Source organism: Oryx dammah, unplaced genomic scaffold, assembly GCF_014754425.2.
Source record: "Oryx dammah isolate SB20612 unplaced genomic scaffold, SCBI_Odam_1.1 HiC_scaffold_1, whole genome shotgun sequence".
In the NCBI taxonomy this organism is placed as follows: domain Eukaryota; kingdom Metazoa; phylum Chordata; class Mammalia; order Artiodactyla; family Bovidae; genus Oryx; species Oryx dammah.
The window spans coordinates 43,413,909-43,435,934 of NW_024070185.1; the positions used below are offsets into that span (position 1 = coordinate 43,413,909).

Here is a 22,026-nt window from a genome sequence, read left to right on the forward strand (position 1 = left end):
ACTGCAGAGAGCTCACTTGCCCCTTTCTGCCACAAGGGAACACAGCAAGAAGATGCCCATCTGTGAACCAGGGAGTGAGTCCTCACCGGACACTAAATCTGTCAGCTCCTTGACGTTGAACTCAGTCTCCAGAACTGTGAAAAATAAATTTCTGTGGTTTATAAGCCACCTAATCTATTTTTGTTAGGGCAGCCCAAAGGAACAAAGACAGAGGAGTATTTAACTGGTTTTGATACACATTTCCCTGGATAATTCTGTTGAAAACCTTTTCATGGGCTTACTGGTCATATTTTCATTGGAAAATGTCTGTTCTGATCCTTTGCTCTTTAAAAAATTGAGTTATTTGTTCTTTTATTATTGAGCTATAAGACATAAAAAATATATTTTAGATACAAATCCCTTATTAGATCAATGATTTGCAAATATTTTCTCCTATTCTGCTTGCTGTCTTTTTACTTTCTTAATGATGGCCTCTAAAGGACAGTTTTCATTTTAATGGAGTCTAACTTACCTCTTTTTCTCATTTGCTGAGTTTATTTTTGATGTTAGATCTAAGAAACCATTGCCTAGTCAAATTTCTTGAAGATTACCCTTATGATTTCATCTAAGAGTTTTATGGTTTTAACACTTACATTTAGGTCTTTGATACACCTTAACTTTTGTATATGATGTGAGATAGGGGTCCAATTTCCTTCTTTTGAATGTGGATATCCAGTTTTCCCAGTGCCATCTCTTGAAAACACTATTCTTTCACCGATTGTTTTGCACTCTCACTGAAAAATCATTTGACTATAAATGTAAGGATTCATTTCTAGACTCAATTTAATTTCATTAATTTATACATCTATCTTTAGATCAGAACCACATAGTCTTGATTAATTTTGCTTTGTATCAAGTTTTGAAGTGGGATGTGTGAGTTCTCCAGTTTTGTTCTTTTTTTTTTCAAGATTGTTTTGGTTATATTGGAGTCCCTTGAATTTTCAAATGCATTTTAGTATCAGCTTGTCAATTTCGGTCAGGGCCAGCTGGAATGTTGAGCGGAACTGTACTGAATTTGTACATCAATCTGGAGAGTATTGCCATCTTAACAATGTTAAATTTTATGATCCATGAATATGTCATGTCTCTCCATTTATTTAGATCTATTCCTTTCTAAAGTGTTTTGCAGTTTTCAGTGAACAAGTCTTAAACTTCTTCTGTTAAATTTATTCCTAAGAATTTTATTCTTTTGATGCTACTTTAAGTGGAATATTTTTTTAATTTTTATATTGTTCATGGAAGGAGTATAGAAATACAATTAATTTTTGTATATTGATCTTGTATCCTGCAACCTTGCTGAACTCATTTATTACCTTTAATGGCTTTTTTAGTGGGAACTTTTGGATTTTCTATAAACAAATCATGTCACCTGTGAACAGAGACAGCTTTACTTCTTCCTTTCCAATATGGATGCCTTTTATTTCATTTTCTTGTTTAACTTCATGGGTAGAGTTTCCAGTAAAATGTTGACTAGAAGAAGAAAGAGTGGACATTTTTGTTTTGCTCCTGACCTTGTAAGGAAAGTATTCAATCTTTCACCAGTAAGTATGATATTAGCTGTGAGTTTTTCATAGATGCCTTTATCAGGTTGAGGAAATTCTCATGTATTCCTACAGAGTTTGTGGAGTGTTTTCCAGAGGTACTAGATTTTGTCAGATGCTTTTTATTCTTCTATTGAGATGACTGAGTGGGGTTTTTGTCCTTTATTATATCAATTGACTTTCAGATGCTAAACCAATCTTGCATTCCTAGAGTAAATCTTACTTAGCCTTGGTGTATAACCTTTTAATATATGTTGTTTAGTTCAGTCTGCCAATACTTTATTGAGGATATTTACATCTATATTCACATTGGTCGGCAGTTTTCTTGTGATATCTTTATCTGCTTTGCCATCAAGGTAATGCTGCCTTCATAGAATGAGTTGGATGTGTCCTTTCTTCTATTTTTTGGAAAAATGTGAAGGATTGGAATTAATTCTTCTTTAAACATTTGGTAGCACAGCACAAAAATGCTAGATAATTTACACATGCTTGAAAATCACTCTGGATTTAGTGACATATGGGTGTTGTGGACACCCTCAGGTAAGAAGGGTTCCATGGCGATCCCTTAGGATCTGGAGCTGTGGCTCCTTTCAGGAGTTCAGCGGCTGAGATGTGTACCGCTGGCTCTGTGCCTCAGATGGGTGGGTGCTGGTGAGACTATTAATTGCTTTGGCAGTCAAAGGAAGAACTGATCAAAAGGATGTATTGTCAGAAAATAAATTGTTTCTGAGACTTCTGCTCATATATAAAGTCCATAATGGCATTTTTAATGACTTTCCAGGAGAGTTACTGACAACCCAACAATCAGGAATTATTGTTTTGCCAAAGGAGTGACACTCTTAATTAGTTACCCTTTGGGGGGTAGAAGAGGTACTGTGTGTGTGCGTGTGTTTGAAAAAAATGGACCTACCTGATTAAACATAATTACATGATGATCTCTGAACGTACTCTACTCTCTTGCTAGTAAAATAACAGCAACAATCTTATGAGGAATCAAAACAGATGCAAAGTGTGATTGCTTAGACATTTCACTAGAAGAGAAATGGAAAATAGAGACTACCACTCATGTAGATACTAAAGAGTATTATGCTTTCAGAAATCACGGAAATCTCTGGACAATTAAGATAAAGTATGCATGCGTGTGGGTGTGTGTGTGAAGGCAATTTTCTTTCTGCACAAGCCTCCTTCTCAGCACATTCTCAGCATATGTGTCAAGGCACTTTGTGTTGCTGTGGAAATTCATGTTAGCTATAGGGTAGAAAATTCTACCAAGAAAATTGGGAGGAGTTTGATGAAACTGAAGCCTTGGAAAACGAAGCTAAGGATATACTTGGTGCCTGAATTTCTGGAAGGGGGCAGAATTCAGAGCTGAGAACATCAGACTTCCCACAATGACCTCCTGGGAGACAGAGACCTACCATCCCTTAGGCATTATCAGTATGGACAAAGCATTTGGGACACATTTGTTATTGAAGTTATATAAACTTGTGCTCTTATAATTGTTTCATACAGAGATGTCCTATTTTTGTTACAAAATTATAAATACTTTGAGAAAACTTCAGAATCTTGAATTAGACAAGAATCTATAACATATAGCAATGGTAATCAGCACATTCTATTTCAGAAACTTCTTGAACAGAGGGAGGAAGAAGGTAGGCATTGTAGGAGTAGGTTTTCAGGTAGAGAGCTAATGTGGTACAAGAGGGTGGACTCTAGGGAGGGATTCTGGAGACCATGGTCTCTAGACTTGAGTCTGCTGTGTAACTTTGGGCAAGTTCCTTCAATTCCATGGGCCTAACCTGAACACTAAAAGGGCTGAATAAATTATTTTCCAATCCTAACACTCCTTGGATTTGAGCCCCTGTCAGCAGTGCACCAAGTGGCATTTGGCTGTTGCCTCTGTGTATACAGGTCATCCAAGGTACACCATAAAAACAGCTTTGTTTCTAAGCAGCTCACTAACCAAGCATCCCAGGGAAACCTAGTAGAATTGGTAAAGTGAAAGTGTTAGTTGCGCTGCTCAGTTATGTCCGATTCTTTGGGACCCCATGGACTGTAGCCCATTAGGCTCCTCTGTCCATGGGATTCTCCAGGCAAGAATACTAGAGTGGGTTGCCATTTCCTTCTCCAGGGGATCTTCCTGACCCAGGGATCAAACTGGGCCTCCCACACTGCAGGCAGATTCTTTACAGTCTGAGCCACTGGAGGCCTTGGTAGAATTGGTAACTTCCTCTTAATGAATAAGCAGTTGAAAAGAGTTATTTTATGGTTACTCTCCATCCCTCATGCCTTTCCACTTTCCTATTGGCACTACTTTCTCAAAACATGGCTGCTTTTATTCCCTGGAACTGGTGAATGGTGGAGTTTTTCACCAAGGAAGAGAGGTCAGAGTGCAAAAATTTAGTAAGGAGCATCCTTTTTTTTTTTTTTTTTTTGCTTTCTGTTCCATTATAAATGTTTGAGACATACCCTTCCCCTTCAGTGTCCAGGGCAGCGGCCAGCTCGGTGAAGAGAAGCCCGGTGAGGAAGTGCTGCTGGCGGTACTCGGGTGTCAGGTCGAACAAGCTAGCGATCTTCTGGTCCTGGAAACTGGAGCAGGAGCTGGAGTTCTGTAGCAATGTAAGGGGCAGTTTTCTGAGTAACAAGAATTGGAATTAACACCACGATGGCGAGGATGCCTCAAGCACATGCTACCAGCCAGGCTCTGTAGGCACAACGCAGTGAAGCAGTTACTGCTCACGTCCCTACGTGTCAGATGAGGAAACTGAGACTTAGAGTGTCTACTCTGCTCAACTAGTGAGGAAGACTAAAATCCTAGGATCACATCTGGATAGGGAAATGGGGATTCTACCTCATATTATATGATTCCTCTATAACAGACTGCCGCCTGTATTTAAGGTTCTGTTTACACTTCTGAATATGATTTACCTGCACTGCCTGAATTTTGCTGGCCTGGAAACCAGAAGCAGCATCAGGCAGGGAAGTGTCACATTTACCAGTCCTGGCCAATGCATGTGTTTTTATCTTAGGGCGTACTTCGTATGTCACTAAGAGACTCCAAATGTCTCTAGCCAGCCTTTCCAGTTTGGTGGCCCTGGGAGGTGGTCAGAAGGGGAATATGGGGGAGGATGAGCGGCAGAGCTGGCAGGTGTGGAACAGCTGCCCTTAAATCAGCTCTTCCCCAGTTCACAGGAACATGGGCATGCAGCACACATCTGAATCTGAATGTCATCTGGCGTGAATAGCTAAGATTTTTAAAAGAATTATTAAGATAAGCCTCCTCCTTTGTGCTAGTATCAAAGAAAAGGCATCTGAAAGCAAACCTAAAAAGAAGAAATCTTGCTTGCTATTCTGAGCTCCTGATTTGTTCCCTATATATGGAATGTGACTATTAAACAGCAGTATTTTATAAAGTTTTTCTAGAGGACACCAGTCCCCCAAATCGATGGAGGAAAAAGAAAAGATTTCCAGAGTCCAGTCATTTTGGGAAGCACTGCTTATCATTCACCTCCTCCTACTTCCTTTGCCACCCAGGGGCATTATAATTTATATAAACAAGTTAGAGACTCTTGAATGGCCTATTGCAAAGAAGCCTTTTAACACAGAGTTTCTAAAATGGATTTGTCTTCAGAATTCTATATTTGTATAATACCTCCTAACATCCTGTGAAATCTGGGGCCCACCTAACATAACCTGCATAATATTGATCTACAAAAAGAGACTGGCCATGCCGTCAAAGCCTCATCTCTAAATATTACTACAAGTGTTACTCTTCTGTGCTGATTAAGAAAAAGAATTTTAAGAAATATACTCTATAAAACAGACCATTTGATTATTTTGCAAAGAGATATTTTTAGTGTTTCAAGAGCTAAATTTTCGAGAATATGATTCAAGGTAGAATCATTCTGTACTTAATTTCATTCTATATCAGAATCAGCAGAAAGTTCTGGATCATTCAAAGATATAATACAGTATCCAGTAGTAAAAACTACTACTAGATCATTTGGGAATCAATATAAAGGAAACTAACTGTAATTTCATAAATTTTATGGTGCTAAGGTTTAGGAAAAGGGAAGTGAGCAAAGGAGACTGTCAAGCTAAAGTAAAGACTGTCAGCAAAAGAAGATCTGTGATTTTTCTATGAATTAGACATTTTTCATAATACATATAGATTTCATGCTCTAGCTGGCCTCAGCAGGGACCCTTGAACCCAGATAGAAAACAATCACATAGCTTATAAATGATTAGTTAGATGGAATAACTTTGGGTAGCATACGTATGTGTATCTGGATCAACTGACCTGGTTTGAATAACTCAATTTTTCTTCTAAATAAGAAGACCAACCTGCATAGGAATAAATGACTAAGCCAAGCTAATTCAATGAAATGGCTTAAACACTTTCCAGTTAGCTGATTACCTGGGAAGATATGGAGGGACAGGGAGACGCTGGAGTGGTATCCGCATTCATAAAGAAGAGGTTCAGATTGAGGTAATGCTCATGGCTGCAGAGAATTCTCAGGAACTCCAGCCTCATGGAAATGAGCGTTGGAAGGTTGTTGAGCTTGGCTGACAGCTGGTAAGAAAATGAGGAGAGAAAAGAGGTTTTACACTATGGTGAATGGAGTTGAGGTTGACAGACACAAAATTATCCTTTCTCCCCAGATTACAGCAATCAATGGAATAAAAATGAGTGGGACAGAGCAACAGATGGCAAACTGCGTTATAGAAAGGTCCAGTAAGCTTTCATCCATTGTCATTGTTCAGTCACTAAGTCATGTCTGACTCTTTAGCAACCCCATGGACTGTAGCCCTCCAGGCTCCTCTGATCATGGAATTTCCCAAGCAAGAATACTGGAGTGGGTTGCCACTTCCTACTTCAATGGATCTTCCTGACCCAGGGACTGAATTTGTGTCTCCTGCATTGCAGGCGGATTCTTTATCACTGAGCCACTTTACTGTTCCTTTTAGGATTCTAGTCTAACAGCTGTCCATAATGAGAACGCTTGCCTCAACCCTACCCTCGTCAAATCTCTAATATGATGGATGGCAAGCTCACGCCTAAAATAACCTGGAGGTATGTCTTCACTGTATCACAATATAATTTCACAAAAATCCTACCGTGTCTGAGAAACTAAAGGAAAGGAGTTGACCCCACATGCAGCCACACAAAACTAATGAAATAGGACTGGATGACTTGAATGCCACAAGTGTTCTTTGTGGTTTCTAATTAAAGGCCCCACTGGTAAGTTCTCAAACCAGTCCCTAGATGAAAGAATCAAATTATTTATGAAAGTACTAGTCCCTGCATAAAAGCCAAGGAATCTGCCCCAAAGTGGGAGAGGAGGAAGTGGAGGAGAAAGAAAAGCTGGGAGAATTTTCAGGAAAAATCTTTTCAAACCAACCAACCCTGAAAAAAGCAATGAAAAGCTGGCAAACATGACAGTCTGGAAGAGACCCCTTGCTTCCTTCAGGCAGGCTGACAACTGAAGGACTGAGACGCGACGGGCCATGACAATGTGAGCAAAGAGGGGCTTGATGGACATTCTGTGCTGCGTGTGTTTAGCTGTGTCTGACTTTTTGTGGCCCCGTGGACTGCAGCTCACCAGGCGCCTCTGTCCATGAGGATTCTCCAGGCAAGAATACTGGAGTGGGTTGCCATTTCCTTCTTCAGGGGATCTTCCCGACCCAGGAATCAAACCCAGGTCTTCCACATTGCAGGCGGATTCTTTACCATCTGAGCCACCAGGGATGGAGCTTCAACCTCAGGATATCACCACAATGACTCTGCTGGCCCAGCACAGGAAGCCAAGCGACTCACCCTTACAAATGGCCATGCTTCCTCTTCATGCACTTTAAGAGCAGTTTTATAAACTATATAATTTAAATGAGCACATATTTTCAGCCATTTTAGGAAAAAGCCATTGTATTACGGCATTTTACCTATAGAATCTGTAGTTAGTAGACATTTATTGGAAAAAAAATGAATGCCATTATGTACTATAGAAAAACAGAATATATGACTTCTGTGTACGAACCTTTACCAGAACCCATACTCTTATCAATGTGTATTTCTGGCTGATTTTGAACAGGGACACCAGCAAATTAAACTAATTAAAACTCAGTCTTATGCCCTTCACTCAACGGCCACTCACAGAGTTGTTGGGTCAAGCCTGCTATCTGAACTTGAAAGTGCAAGATATCTGCATTTGAAAGAAGGCCACATTGTGGGCATCTTTCATAAGTCCCTTGAAACTTCAATGAAGACAAAAATTTCAAAAATAATTTTAGCAATGATTAAGAAAGAGTAAAGCGCAGTCTGGGCTTCCCAGATGGCACTAATAGTAAAGATCCCACCTGTCAATGCAGGAGATGTAAGACATTTTTGATCCCTGGGTTGGGAAGATCCCCTGGAGGAAGGCATGACAACCCACTCCAGCATTCTTGCCTGAAGAATCTGATGGACAGAGGAGCCTAGAGGGCTACAGTCCTCTGTGGCCATGGGGCTGGGTAAAGCCATGGGGCCACAAAGAGTCAGACATGACTGAGGTGACTTAGCATGCACACAGGCAAAGTGCATCCTGTGTGCAAACATCCTTTGCAAAGGTCAGGGCCCAAAGTTGTAGCCTTGGAGGCCCAATTCTCACAACGATCTTGCTAAGTCAGTTCAGCTGTCATTTCTCACCCTTGCGATCTAACCAAATTCCTCACCCCTCATGTTCCCCAGGTGGTTCTGATCGCCCTAACCTGCCTTCAGCAAGAATGCTGTTAGGTTAGTTTGACCAGAATTCTCCCATTACCCCTGATTTTTCTGTTAGTAGTTTTTCATCCACTACTCTTACCCTGTTCCTTGGCTACAAAATGGCATTTTTCCTTCTGTATTCAGAGTTGAACGCAGTCTCTCCCCTACTGAAATATCCAATGCAGTGGTCCTTATACCTATCACAATGGTCCTGAATAGAGTCTGCTTTACAGTCTAACAAGTGTCATGGATAAATTTTTTTATACCAGAGGGGAACCCTGGGCTTATAGTGGTGTTCCAGTCCTCTCTTTCCATATATTCAACATCAAGTTTTGGAACACAGATTAACTCGTATTTGCAATTCATCCAATGACCTGCCATCCTAAACACCTAAGAGTAATGGCAAAGGGAAATGGCACCTTCCTCCACCACTTCCTCCCACCATTCTGGTGGGACAGGGACAGAAGACCCAAGCAGGGGCAGGGGGTCAGGCTATACAAGATCTTCCTGCTCTGGTACTTCTGATATTTCCTTAGGATTCTTCATAAGTCATCTTCCTTATTAGGAGTCTCTTTAGAACAGTCATGGTCTTTTTAGCAGGGAGGGGAGATCCTTTTATTTTGCAAATGAGAAAATGAGACTCAAAGAAATAGAATGACTTATTTATGGTCACTAAGGGATTAACTACGGAGAGTTATTAGTTCTGGTGGAACACAGTGATTAACTCATTGTACCCTGAGTAAAGAAGCCACGGCTCTTTCTTCCCTGGAAAAGTTACATACTAAGTCCTCCAAACTTCAGCTTTATCATATGCAAAATGTTGACAATAACACCTTGCAAGAAACAGGAGAGATGATTTCTATAATGTGAACACAGAGCTTTGTCCACAGGAAGAAACTAAGGGTAGTGACAGTGATGGTGATGGTGAAGGTGGTGGGTGGTGATGCTGGTGGCGATGACAGTGATGGTGGTCCTAAAAAACAGGAATATGAAAAGGAGTAGCAACAGTAACTGCTACTTATATTTCTATTATTGGGATAGTTTGGGGAGAATAGTGAACAAAAGTAGGATTCCATTTGAAAAATCTGGGGAGACAGCACTGAAACGCTCTGTAATCACAAAATACAGCCAACCCTCTATATCCACAGTTTTTGCATCTGTGAGACAACCAACTGAGGACTGAAACTATTTGGAAAAAGGTTTGGGATCGCATGTACACCCATGGTGGATTCATGTCAATGTATGGCAAAACCAATACAGAATTGTAAAGTAAAATAAAAAATAAAATTAAATAAAAAAAAAAAGAAGAATTCCAGAACATTCCAAAAAAGCAAACTTGATTTTGCACAGGCAACTAGTTACACAGCATTTACATTATATTTGATATTATAAGCAATCCACAGATGACTTAAAGTATATGGGAAGATGTGTGTAAATTATATGCAAATTCCACACTATTTTATTGAAGGGATTTGAGCATCCACAAATGTTGATATCCTTGGGGGTACTGGGAAGGGTCTTAAAACTAATACCCTGCAGATATACCAGATGACAATATTTGCTTTCTGCTCAGTGAAATTCAGTCTCTTTGACTGATTTTACTAGAGTTCTTTAATGTTAGACTTTCACAACTGCAATTTAATTAATTACCTTAATGTGTGAAAAGAGACCTCATACTTTTGATTATATCCCTGGTCAAAGACTGAATCCCACAGTCATGTAATTCTGTTAAATGCTAAACTGAAGAAAGCAGTTTGTATCACTAATAAGTCTCAATGCCCATGGACCTTGTTGGCCCTTCTGTGCTGGTTTGGTAAATGCTCCAGGAATCTGCACAAACTAGTGTGTCTACCAAAGTTCAAGGCACAAAACAAATGACTTGAAGAATGTACCACAAAACCCAGAATGTACAGGAGTCAAACTGTCTAACTTGGCAATGAACGAGGGAGCACGCCATGGCAATGAGCATCACGTCAGATGGGAAGGAACCAGGAACAACAGGGCTAGGTCTGAGGGAACACTCACCTGGTTGCAGTAATGTTTGATGAGGTTAAACACAAAGCCACGATCCATGAGTGAGAGGAGGTCATACAAGAAGAAAGCCAGGCTAATGTTGATCTTTTCTGCCTGTTCGGTTTCCTTAAAAACAAGCATATTGATACAAACACCCCCATCATTTGCTAGTAAACCTTGTGGCCCTGGTGGGGGGAGGAAGTTGGGAGAGGCAGGTCATATCTTTTCAGCCAGTATCCCTCTGGAAGACATTGAGCAAAGCAGGTAACCCTGCAAAACTATAGCAATATACTTTAGAAACTAATTGATGCCATGAGTGTTGAAAGAAGTAATTCATTACCTACTGTTAGTATTTAGGTATATCTGGTTCTAAGTGTTTTTTCCTATGTGCATATTTATCTGTATATAATTGAGTTTATTCTCTGTATACAATAAATTCAGAGTCCTGAATTTATTCATTCAACATTATATTATGAACATTTTCCTACTCTCTGGTTTCTCATATTTTCTTAAATTTCTTTATATTGCTTTACTATAATTTGTTTGATTCTGCTAATGACTGTTTTAGAAAAAGTAATTTGAAATGTATTTACTATTTCAATGAGACAGATTCTTAATTTGAAAGGATTGTTGCAGAAAATGTAATCAGGATTAAAAAAATCAGTTTTTACTTAAGGAATTTTTTTCTCCAATTAGACAGCACTCCTAGCCTAAGAGAGGGCAGAGTCATACACAGTAGAGTGAACTCTTGCATGAATTGAAGCCAGGGTTTAGTTTTTACTACTTCTCAGTGCTCATATTTATGAGGGATTTTACAGCACTTCAGAGCAATCAGGGATTCACTTTCTCATGTTTATGTCCTTTATTCTCAGACTGATAAATCAATTTGCTCTGAACTATTGAAAATATGATTTGAAATGTTTTCCTCTTGTTATGATGAGCAGTTTGCAAATTCAGGCCAAGCTGACCAGCCACTGGCATGGGTGGAGACTTGGTAAAGAAGTTTCCACAGTTAACATGGAGTGGCAAGTCCTCATGCTCTTAGCATCCTCCACCTGGACCACTACTTAAGTATCTGTCTGAATATGCTGGGCTTGGAATCTTCAGTCTTGACTTTGCTGCTAGCTGTGTTGACTTTTGGAAAATTTATCAACCTCACTGTGCCTCATTTTTCATGCCTGCCAAAATGAGACACCGTTGCCACTCTCATAAAGTCTGCCATAAGAAATGACCAAGTGGAAGTTTCTTCTCCTAAGTACAGAGCAGCATACAAATTCTTCATAATAATAAAGGTATTAATAATGATCACTGCTGCTTCAAATTTTATAGAATTTTTAATTCGGCTTCAAATTTTAGAATTTTATTTCATTTTACTTTTTTTTTTTTTACTTTCTACTTTGAAATAATTTCAAATTTACAGAAAAGGAGCAAGAATAGTCAAAAGAACTCCTCTAATTAGACTCATCAGTACTGGATATTTTGCTATATTTGCTTTATCAATCTCTCTTCCTGTTTAGCTTTTTTTTTTTTTTAACCATTTGAGAGTAGGTTACAAATATAAAACTTCAGGGTATATTTGCTAAGAACAAAAATATTTCCTCTCATAGTGTGTTGATACAATAATTTAAACTACTTTAATTCCACATTATAATTTCATTTTGTATAAGCTCCATTCGGTTTGTGGGATCTCAGTTCCCCAACCAGGGATTGAACCCGGGCCCTTGACAGTGAAAGCCAAGAGTCCTAACCACTGGACCACGAGGGAATTCCCCACATTATAATTTTTGATAGCAATGCCCCAGCCCCACCACTGGGTGCTGTCCAGTATAACAAAGTGAATTTAGTTGTCATGTACAGTTAGTTACATTTTAATTACTGTCTTATTGTGTTTTGATTATGAAAATAATTTATGCCCAGGGTAAAAAATTTCAGACAGTGAAGAGTAAAATGACACAGTTACCTTCTGAGGTTTTAGTAAAAGGGCTGCAATCTCCGAGGTGACCACATTAACAATAGTAGTTATGTCATCTTTGAAACGGTCAGAAAAACGAGTCCTCCGAAAATTGTCCCGCTTGTCCATGTTATGTACATACTGGGCCATGCTTTTCACCTACAGAGAAGATGGGGGAAATGTCAACCTGGAAACTGGTGACCTGCTTGTACACTAGGGAAAAAGGGAAAAGCCTGGAAGAAAAGCTCATTAGCAATGGACTTTCTAACACTTTATCTGCGCTGGTGGTTGGTTGCCCATGCAGGCTCTGGTCTGAAAATTGCTCCTGACACCCTGATGGTTACCATGGCAGCAGGAGGTGGGAAGGGTGCCCTCTTCCTGACCCCAAGTCAGGGGGCTCCCTTCTTGATGCTGTCAAAGCCAGGGAGCTTAATTCTTCAGCTGCAGTGTCACGAGACTCCCCTTCTCTCAGCTGGGAAGGCAGGCCTGGACTGCACCCCGCCCCCCGTGACACTGCAGCACCGCCCTATCATGGCAGACAACTTTACAGGAGAAGGAACTGTTAATGAGACTGTTTTTGATGTAAACTGAAGTCATTTCTGTGTCTGAAACTACAGTGAGAAGAAGAGAGAAATGTCCCTCTTATGTCAGCTTCAAGTAGAACGGAAGAAGAGTTGTTCCAAACACAATTCTATAGTATGCAGGCTGGAAACTTAACCACTATTTGGAACTTTGTCTCTAGGAGAAATTATGTTATGAGTTTTATAAAACTAGCTTGCTAAATATACATATATACATATATAAATATGTATATAATTCTATATTTAAAATACATATTTAATGTATATGTAGTTTAAATAAAAACCTATTTATCAATCAGTGATAGCCTACATTATGACTAGGACAACACCAGCTCAATGCCTACCACAATTTTAAATCAACATCATGCTTATTTTTTTTGGACTTCTTCCTGGGCCAGGAGATTCCTGGGTCAATACAGTTTCTTTGATAGAGTCTGAGGTTGTATCCTGTCCTTGTTGGAAACTCTCAGAGCTATCAGAAACAGTTGGATGGGAAAGGCTGGGAGACGGTATGGTTGGGTGTCTACCCCTTCTATAAATGTGTCCATGACAGTCAGAGAGACACTGCAAAAAGAAATGGCCCCGGAACGTTAAACTGCCCACACCTGCCTCAAGATGACCCCCTAGGTCAGGACTGGAAGGAGAGGGGACCAAGACAGTGTATGGGAAAATGACTTTCACTCCTAAGAGCGCTGGGCTTCCCTGGTGGCTCAGATGGTAAAGAACCTGCCTGAAGTGTAGGATACCTGGGTATGAACTTTGGGTTGGGAAGATCTCTTGGAGAAAGGAATGGCTAACCCACTCCAGTATTCTCGTCTAGAGAATTCCATGGACAGAGGAGCCTGGTGGGCTACAGTCTGTGGGGCTGCAAAGAGTTGGACATGACTGAATGATTAACACTTTCACCTTTCTAAGAGCTCTAATAGCAGATTTCTAAGAAGCCAGGGCTGGCAATTTTCTTTAGTACTGAGATAAACAGAGATTTAAGAAAAAGAAACAAACAATCAAAAAACAAAAACAAAGAAAAGGTAAACTACGAAGCGAAAGCATACACATAGGTAAATATGTTTTAAGACAATGCCATAGCCAGCTTGGGGAAGACCTAAAAATCTAAAATCCTAGAGCCCGGGGTAAGAACCCTAGTTTCTTTTCACAGTAGAGTCCTTTTTGGCTCAGGACACAGGGACGTGTCTGTACCGCACAGAGTCACAAATCCTCAGTGGAGGGCCTGAATGAGACGTAGGAACTGGACCTGAGTTTTGTCCCACAAAGTACCTCTCTCGCTGTGATCCTAACTAAGGACCGAGAATGACAAGCCCCTTTGTTTGGGGCTACCTGCTCCTGATTCCCCACTGCCTAACCCACCCCAGTACTGGGTTTTTAGCACTCACTGTTGTGTTTGCCTCCTGCCTGCTGAGTTTGGCGACTCTACAACCAAATGGATAATCCTCACAATACCACACTTCCAACTAACGGCCTCCTGCCAGACTGTCACCTGCTTGCCAACTGTGTCGTCTGCATCTCCAGAGAGAAACACACCTTAGAAATAGTAGCGGATTCTTGGTCCTTATCTGTGGTGTGGGTTGAGGCAGGAAAACATTTTCCTCCATATGGGCCTCTGTGACCCATTCAAAGCAGGGATACTAAGAAACCCTTGGTGTACTCTGGGGTAAAGTGGTCACCATTTACCTCTGTGTCCCCAAAGTCTGGCTCAACAGTTTCTAGAAGCATGGGGATTTATTCATTAGCAACTGTGAAATCTGCCAAGGATTGTTTTCAACAGCTCTGATGACGCCAAAGTGGTTGTTCATTAGCACGTGGGCATTAATATAACTAAAGGGTGTTAAATCGCCTAGGTAGTTGGCTAAACCCAAGGAGGTTGTAGTTCCTTTCTCTTTAGGCTTCTTGGGAAAACAGCTGTTTTGGTGTTGAAACACCTTTTCATGCATCTGTAAGGCAACTGCATAAGCAGTGTGTGGAGGACTGGGCACCCAGTCTGAATCCAAGATCAGTTTCCTTGCAAAGTCTGGCTGGGGCTGCGACTTTTCCTTCTGCCTCCACCCTAGCTTCCAGCTCCTTTTCTTGCCCTTCTCTGTCTACCTCTGAGCCCTAGGAAGCTGATCTCTACAGACTACATCATTCAGGACTCCTTGAACTTGGGCTTCTGGTTGGAGCTGGCCATTAGGAGGCACCGTCAGGGGACTAGTGGGCAGGAGAAGAGAATGGTCCAGGTACACACCCATCCCACTGTCCTCATCCCTGGGCAGCGTGCCTCTGGCAGTGGCAGTGTTTCTCTTTGATGTCAGCTCCTGTCATGCGGACTCTGTTCTCTGCCTCGGCTTTCTCTCGGCCTTGCTTATACTGCTCCTTACCCCAGCTTCCAGCACCTCCTGCTCCCTGGGTGTCTCACCAACCCTCCTCTACTCCTGTAACCCTGAACATACCCTGGGCAAAGTCCCTTAATAAATGCTTTTCAGTTAACCCTTTTGAGCAATGCTGTACTGCCAGGACCCTGACAGACTTAGTTATAACCTACAGAGCCCTAGATAACTGGTGCCCTGGCAGATCTACATGTTGACTAACCCCCTCCAAGTGCTCATCTCAGCAGGACTTTCTTTCCAGCTTCTAATCTGTTTACCATAAGGGACTCCTAGAGGAAGGAATCCCATCAGCTTTAACTTTTGCTTTCTTTCCTGAGCCTACTGAGTCCTAATAAATAAATGTGCAAGATCAAAAGCAATTTTCAGCTTTTCCACGGTTCTCAGCTCCCTGCAGTTAGGGGGTTAGGGGCACTGAAGTGGGACTGACAAGGTTTGGTGGACCCACAAACTTCTCCTTACGGCCTTCAAACTTCCTCCAACCCCATCTGTAACTGGGGACAACCTGTCTGGAGGTTGTCTGAGGAGTCAACAAGATAATGCTCACAAGGCTTACAATGGTGCCTGGCATGTACGTAGTTAGGTGCTCAACACATTTTAGATGTTATTGTTTTTCCTCCCTTGGGGATGCCAGCTGTTACTGGGACTATATGAAGGACAGAGTCATCATTACATCTTCAGAGAATGCCAACTCGCTTCAGAAAAAGAGCTCTAAGATGTCACAAGGAGCCATTCAGGCCTAGCAAAGCTGAGTTCACTGCCACTGGGAATGGGATAGTAATTGCGGCATCACATTAAAGCTGACTTCAGAATACAAAGTTCTCACATGTTATTAACACGTTAGGCTAAGAAAATGTTTTGTAACTTTAAGCTTCCAAGGAGAAGCAAAATTGCAGAGGAACAGAACTTGAATTAGAGCACTGTGGAACTGAGGCTCTGTCCCTCCCTGGCTGAGAGGGCTGGGCAAACCCCTGCTTAGCCTTGGGGTCCTGTGTGTGCACTGAGGATAACTGCTCATGATAAGCAGGAGATCTAAGAATGATTAAGTGACATGTGTGCATATGTGTGAGTAAATAACATGAAACCTTTTTTTGGCTTCACCATGAAGCTTGCAGGATCTTAATTCCCCAACTAGGCATTGAACCCAGGGCCACAACAGTGAAAGCCCAGAGTCCTGACCACTGGACTGACAGGGAATTCCCAACAGGAAGCATCTTTGAATAGAGATACTGCTTTCCTTTGGGACTCTCTTCTAAATGAAAAATATGTTGGTTGCTCAGTTGTGTCTGACTCTTTGTGACCCCATGGACTGCAGCCCACCAGGCTCCTCTGTCCATGGAATTCTCAGGCAAGAATACTGGCGTGGTAGCCATTCCCTTCTCCAGGCGATCTTCCCTTCTCCCAGGGATTCAACCTGGGTCTCCTGCATTGCACGCAGATTCTTTACCATCTCAGTCATCAGGGAGATTCTATAATATCTAAAATGAGCTTTCGTTTCATGTCTTTCAAAATTTGCAGTATGGAAGATCAACTCAGTTGAAGATTATTTGTATGAATTATCTATAGATGGATTATGAGCTGAGTAAATCTTTATGGAGAAACTTGATGGTGCGTGGGATGGGTACATAGATGCAGGATGTACTGGGCATGGAGTGGTGGTTTTGATTCTTTTCTTCCCTCAAGGGTTTATGGCCAGCCTTTTCCTGCCAAAGCACAAAGCTCATGTCTCACTGCTAATGCTGCTGCTCCAAGACTTGTGAGCTGCAGCCATCCACCTGAATCAGCTTGGCTTTTAGAATGCAAACTCCTGGTGCTAGCTGCACATAAAGACCCTTAGCTCTGTTCGGGCCTCACAGAGCAGAGGCAGTGTGGACTAGTGGATCTTCAGTGTACTTGGAAGGCACTTGGGCAGACTCCCAGCTTGGAAGGCACTTGCACCATCGGCTCCCTGTTCCTCATCACACTCAGTATTCCAGGGAGGGGTCCAGATCTGCGTGATTCTCATTAAGCACCCACAGGTGATTCTGCTGCAGGCATCTGGCATTGCGCTCTGAAAAGACATCTCTAGCAACACTTTTTTCCAGTGAGGGGTGGGAAATTGGTGGAACTCTAAGGCAGGGCAGGGATCCCACCTCTGGGACCTAATGCCTGATGATCTGAGGTGGAGCTGATGTAATAATAATAGAAATAACATGCACAGTAAGTATAATGCACTTGAATCATCCTGAAACCACCTCCCCTCACCCCTGGTCCACAGAAAAACTGTCTTCCACAAAACTGGTCCCTGGTGCCAAAAAGGCCGGGGACTGCTGCTCTAGCAGATCTGAACCCTTGATGTGCTTCTGCTGCAGGGCCCTGGCTTCTTTTCAACTCTACTCCACATTACTTCCCATTTCCTCAACAGTGTGTGCTTTATTTTTGTTTCCTTTGACCTTCTTGTTCTCTATGTCCTGTTCCATGTCCATAGAGAACATGTCTTGTTCTCTATGTTCAGTATTGTCCTCTTTCACCTGGGCTTGAACTTACATAAATAAACTAGAGCTCAGGTGAAAATCCTACCATCGTTCTCTTAAAAAAAAATTATCCACTTAAAAACAGTGTCACAGAGGAAGAACATCCAGTCGATGTGAAGCTAACACTATTACTAAATTTCAATCCACTCTTTATCCTCTGGATTGTCTGTGTGTGTATCTTTGTGTAGTTAGTGTCTGTGTTTTCATACTTTTTCATTTAAGCTAATTTCACAATGCATCTCTATTTATAAACATTGACAAAATGCTTATTCTTATGGGTTTATGGTAAAATCCTCACTTCCAGTATAAAATAGGTATTACTATTATTCTCTTCATTTTTAAAGAGTATGTTATACCATTTGATTTTCTGCTAAAGAACAGATAGAAATTGCAGGTAAACATATCTACAAGTTTCATTTTTCCCCTCAATGAGTATTAGTCGGTGCTTGTATGATGTCACGTCATGTTCTGCATCTAAAGGTATAATAAAGAAGAAGACAGACCGAAATCCTAGAAATCCAATAGGCAAGAGAGAAAAACAAATTGTGATAAGCACTAAGAAGGAAATAAAGAGGGTGTTTTAAAAGAGAGGAATAGAGTGGTAGACATATTGGGGTATGAGGAAGTTAGCAAAGGCCTCTAAAGAGGCCTTAAAGCTGAGACATAAAGAGAAGACCCGCCCCCCACCTCCAAAGTGTGTATGTGTGCAGAGGTTGGGGGAAATGAAAGGTAGGGAGTGGGGAGAGCATCTTAAAAAGGCTCTGAGACTGAAAAAGCCTCAGCATCTTCAAAGGACCAAACTGGAAACAATGTGGCTGAATGAGGGGGGAGTGGTCTTAAGACAAGGTTAGAGATGAAGGGAAGCAGAATCATACAAGGGCCTTTTAGGTCATGAGAAAAATGTGTGCTTTATTTCCAGTACTCTGAAAATCAATGAAAGGTTTTAAAGAGGAAAGTGTCATTATCTGGTAACATTGAGTTGCCCTATACAGACTGGATGGGCAGAGGGCAAAAATGAGTATGTGTGGGCAAAGAGGATGTGATTGTAGGCATGATGGAAGCTTGACCAGACGGGGAGTGGTAAAGATGGGGAGAGGTGGCAGGTGCCGGTACATTTTCAAGGCAGAATCAGTAAAGTTTGGCGGAAGGTGGATGAAGGGGTAAGGGAGAGTTAACACTGAAAGAATGAGCCCAGGTTTTCTGCAGGAGCAACTCGGTAGAGAAGATGTCAGTTCCTACTACAGGGAACCTCACTGTCTGTTTAAATGCGCTGTTCGTGCCCTGTTGAGCACAGATACAACGTGCAAGAATCTCACCAGAAGCTCAAAGAAGAACCAGGAGTACTTGAAGACTGTTTCTTTCACCATTCCAGTGCTGACCACCATCTGTAGGGCAAGCTCCTCATGGAAATGCTGGACAACAAACACAAAACATTATATGTATGTAATGACAGTCTGTATTAGGTGTTTTATTTGCCAACTTTTCTTTTTTCCCAATTGTAATAGTCTGTTAGTTTTGATGCATCTGTCCCAGATGTCTTAGACCAGATGTCTAGTGGAAGGTAAAATCAATGCTGAAATAATCTGAGACTGGAGGGTATTTTAAGCAGGCAGAAGGCTGGTGGTGGTACTATACTGGAGAGCTAGACTAGAAGGAATGGCCTCATCTGGAAAATGAAGCTTCTACGGGGGAAGCATTCATGGGCAGCAGTTGGAACTGGGACTGTCTGTTATCTTCCTCCCAGGTTCCACTGTAAACCCTCTGTGTGACCATGTGTAAAGCATTCCTCTCCTAACCCTGAGTTTTCTCATATATAAACTCGATTGGCAGCAATGGTTCTCGGACTTGAATGTGCATCAGAATCCCTTGGAGGGCTTGCTAAGGAACAAACTGCTGAGCCCACCTCCAGCATTTCAGATTCAGCAGGCCTGGAATGGGGCCTGAGGTTATGTGCTGGGAACCTTGATTAGAGAAACACTGTCAAGACGGTAACTCCACTCCTTCCAGAGAGAACAATTTTTGTTTTTATAATCCGTCTACGGCTTTGTGAGAGATGAGATGAATTCAGTTTATGAGTAGTGGTGGTTAAGTCACTGAGTCATGTCCGACTTGTGACCCCATGGACTGTAGCCCACCAGGCTCCTCTGTCCATGAGATTCTCCAGGCAAGAACACTGGAGTGGGTTGCCATTTCCTTCTCCAGGGGATCTTCCTGACCCAGGAATTGAACCTGGGTCTCCTGCACTGCAGGCAGAGCTACAAGGGAAGTCTTATTAGTAGATCATCTGTGTTAAAAGGTATAGAGGTAGCAGCTTGAACTCTCTCGGTTTCTAAACTTCTGTGTCCTAGGGTCTGATGCTCCACTTCATGTCTATACTTCTCACCAGGTCATGAGACTGCTCATCTGACTGCAAATGTAGCAGTGATTTTTTACACCTTTTGCATCTTCCCTACTTCCTAGTTTATCTGGATACTTGTTAATACTCTTGACAACAGCTTTGATGTTGAACAAGGTAAACAATAAAGGTGAGACAACCAACCCATGTCAGTTTGCCTGTCATTTCACTAAGCCACAAATGTTTCCAGGCCATCAGTCACTATGATGGAGCAGACAGTGCATCCTGAGGGGAACTCAGGATGGGGAAAGACAAGATACTGACTCTAGATAGTAAAGGTGCACATCTAAGGAATAATTTCAATGAGCCCAGATTTTTTTATCTTCCCATAAACAGAAAAACAATAAAATCATTAACTCAAGGTGTCTGGTTTTTATGAACATCTTTTGATGTGCAACTACATGTTTTTGGTTTTTTTTCCAGTAAAACCTCCTATAAATCCTGGCTCTTCCCTTGACTCTTTGAAATAGTCCCTCAGAGATAACCGAGAGACTGTTTTCTAGGGTACAGTCCTCAATAATATCCCCCAATGAAACATAACTCTCAAATTTTAGGTTGTGCATTTTTTCACCGGTCAACACTGTCCTGGCCTTAAAACGGAAAGCCCTGCATCCCAAGGACCCTCTAAGACCCAGGAAAACTGCGATAGCTGGTTACTCTAACTGATGGCAAAAATGACATCTGAGCATTTTCTGTGGATTTCATTTATCTTACAACCATAAAATGTAGAATAAATATAGATGAACTCATATTTTTTATTACTCAGTGGGTAAGAAAGCTGAAACTACTTGAATACCCTAATATCACATCCTAGGGTAATGGCATGTGTGAAAATAAAGTTTTAAAGTCAACACTCAAAGTAAAAATTGATTAGAGCAAAGCTTACCCTTGATAAACCTTTAAATTACCCACACTGTATGGTAGGTATACAACACAATTTACTGATTCTTAATTACAGTAAAATTGAAGAGTTACTCACATAAACTAAAAGGAGACAAACAGAAAGTTCTCTGTGCAGATGTCTGGGTATTTGAACTAGTGACATCCCTGGATGATTAACGGGGACAAATGGAGAGTGCTGAAGTGTTTCCGCTTGTCATTGGTCCCACTTCATTCTGTTGAGTGAGTCAAACCTTTACAATTTTAATATATATGAAAACATGTGAGACTTCAGGGAAGTTCCTCCTCTTGGGAGAGGTGCAGGGCTGCATGTTAATCTAGCAGGTGGTCTAAGCTTGCCTGTGATGTAACTCGGCTATTCCTGGATCTTCCCATTGTAAGAAACAGATGCTCCACAAGCTTCAAAGGTAACTGTTGGAAATAGGTCAGTTTGACCGCCAGAGTCTTATGGCAAGAGGAGATTAGAGGACGATAAGCTGCTTCTTAAAGTAATTTATGTTGCTTACCAGGCAACATTATTACAAGAACACCTCGCTCTGGAGGTTACAGAAAATAGCCAAGCAGCTAAACCCTGTTTGCTGAGCAACTAAGGATACACACTGGCTAGACCTCCCCCTGAAATGAAATGATTCTCTTCTGGTCACTGAAATGGCCAGAAACAAAATCAAAACAAATTAATTGCTCCCAGAAGAAATCAGGCTCTGCCTGAAGAAAACAGGCGTAGGCAAATCATGGTCCTTAAGAAGGAAAATAGTGCTTGTAACCAGTCCCTGCAAAGCCCAAAGCTAAGATTTAGAGTAAGTGACATCTTTATTTTCAACACTTCATACATCTTCTTTCACTTCTCCTTTTAGAATTAATTCCTGGTACCCCCTTCCAGACAAGCGGGGCCCAGATTTGTGCCAAGTCTGCAGCACCGGACCTTCCAGGGCCTCCCCATGCCTGATCTTTCCCTCACCAAGGCCAAAGTGAGCTG

The 22,026-nt window shown here is 41.5% G+C and overlaps 1 protein-coding gene across 2 annotated transcripts in view; it reads right to left on the bottom strand.

Moving 5' to 3' along the window:
* DOCK8 (dedicator of cytokinesis 8) overlaps positions 1-22,026 on the bottom strand; it is a 237,852-nt gene that overhangs the window by 47,817 nt on the left and 168,009 nt on the right. For both annotated transcript variants that reach the window (XM_040248157.1, XM_040248226.1), the window contains 5 exons: positions 19,072-19,167; positions 12,293-12,442; positions 10,345-10,458; positions 5,998-6,153; positions 4,050-4,189 (listed from right to left, as the gene is read on the bottom strand). In XM_040248157.1, coding sequence (XP_040104091.1) covers positions 4,050-4,189; positions 5,998-6,153; positions 10,345-10,458; positions 12,293-12,442; positions 19,072-19,167 — 656 coding nt within the window. The remainder of the gene's footprint in view (positions 1-4,049; positions 4,190-5,997; positions 6,154-10,344; positions 10,459-12,292; positions 12,443-19,071; positions 19,168-22,026) is intronic.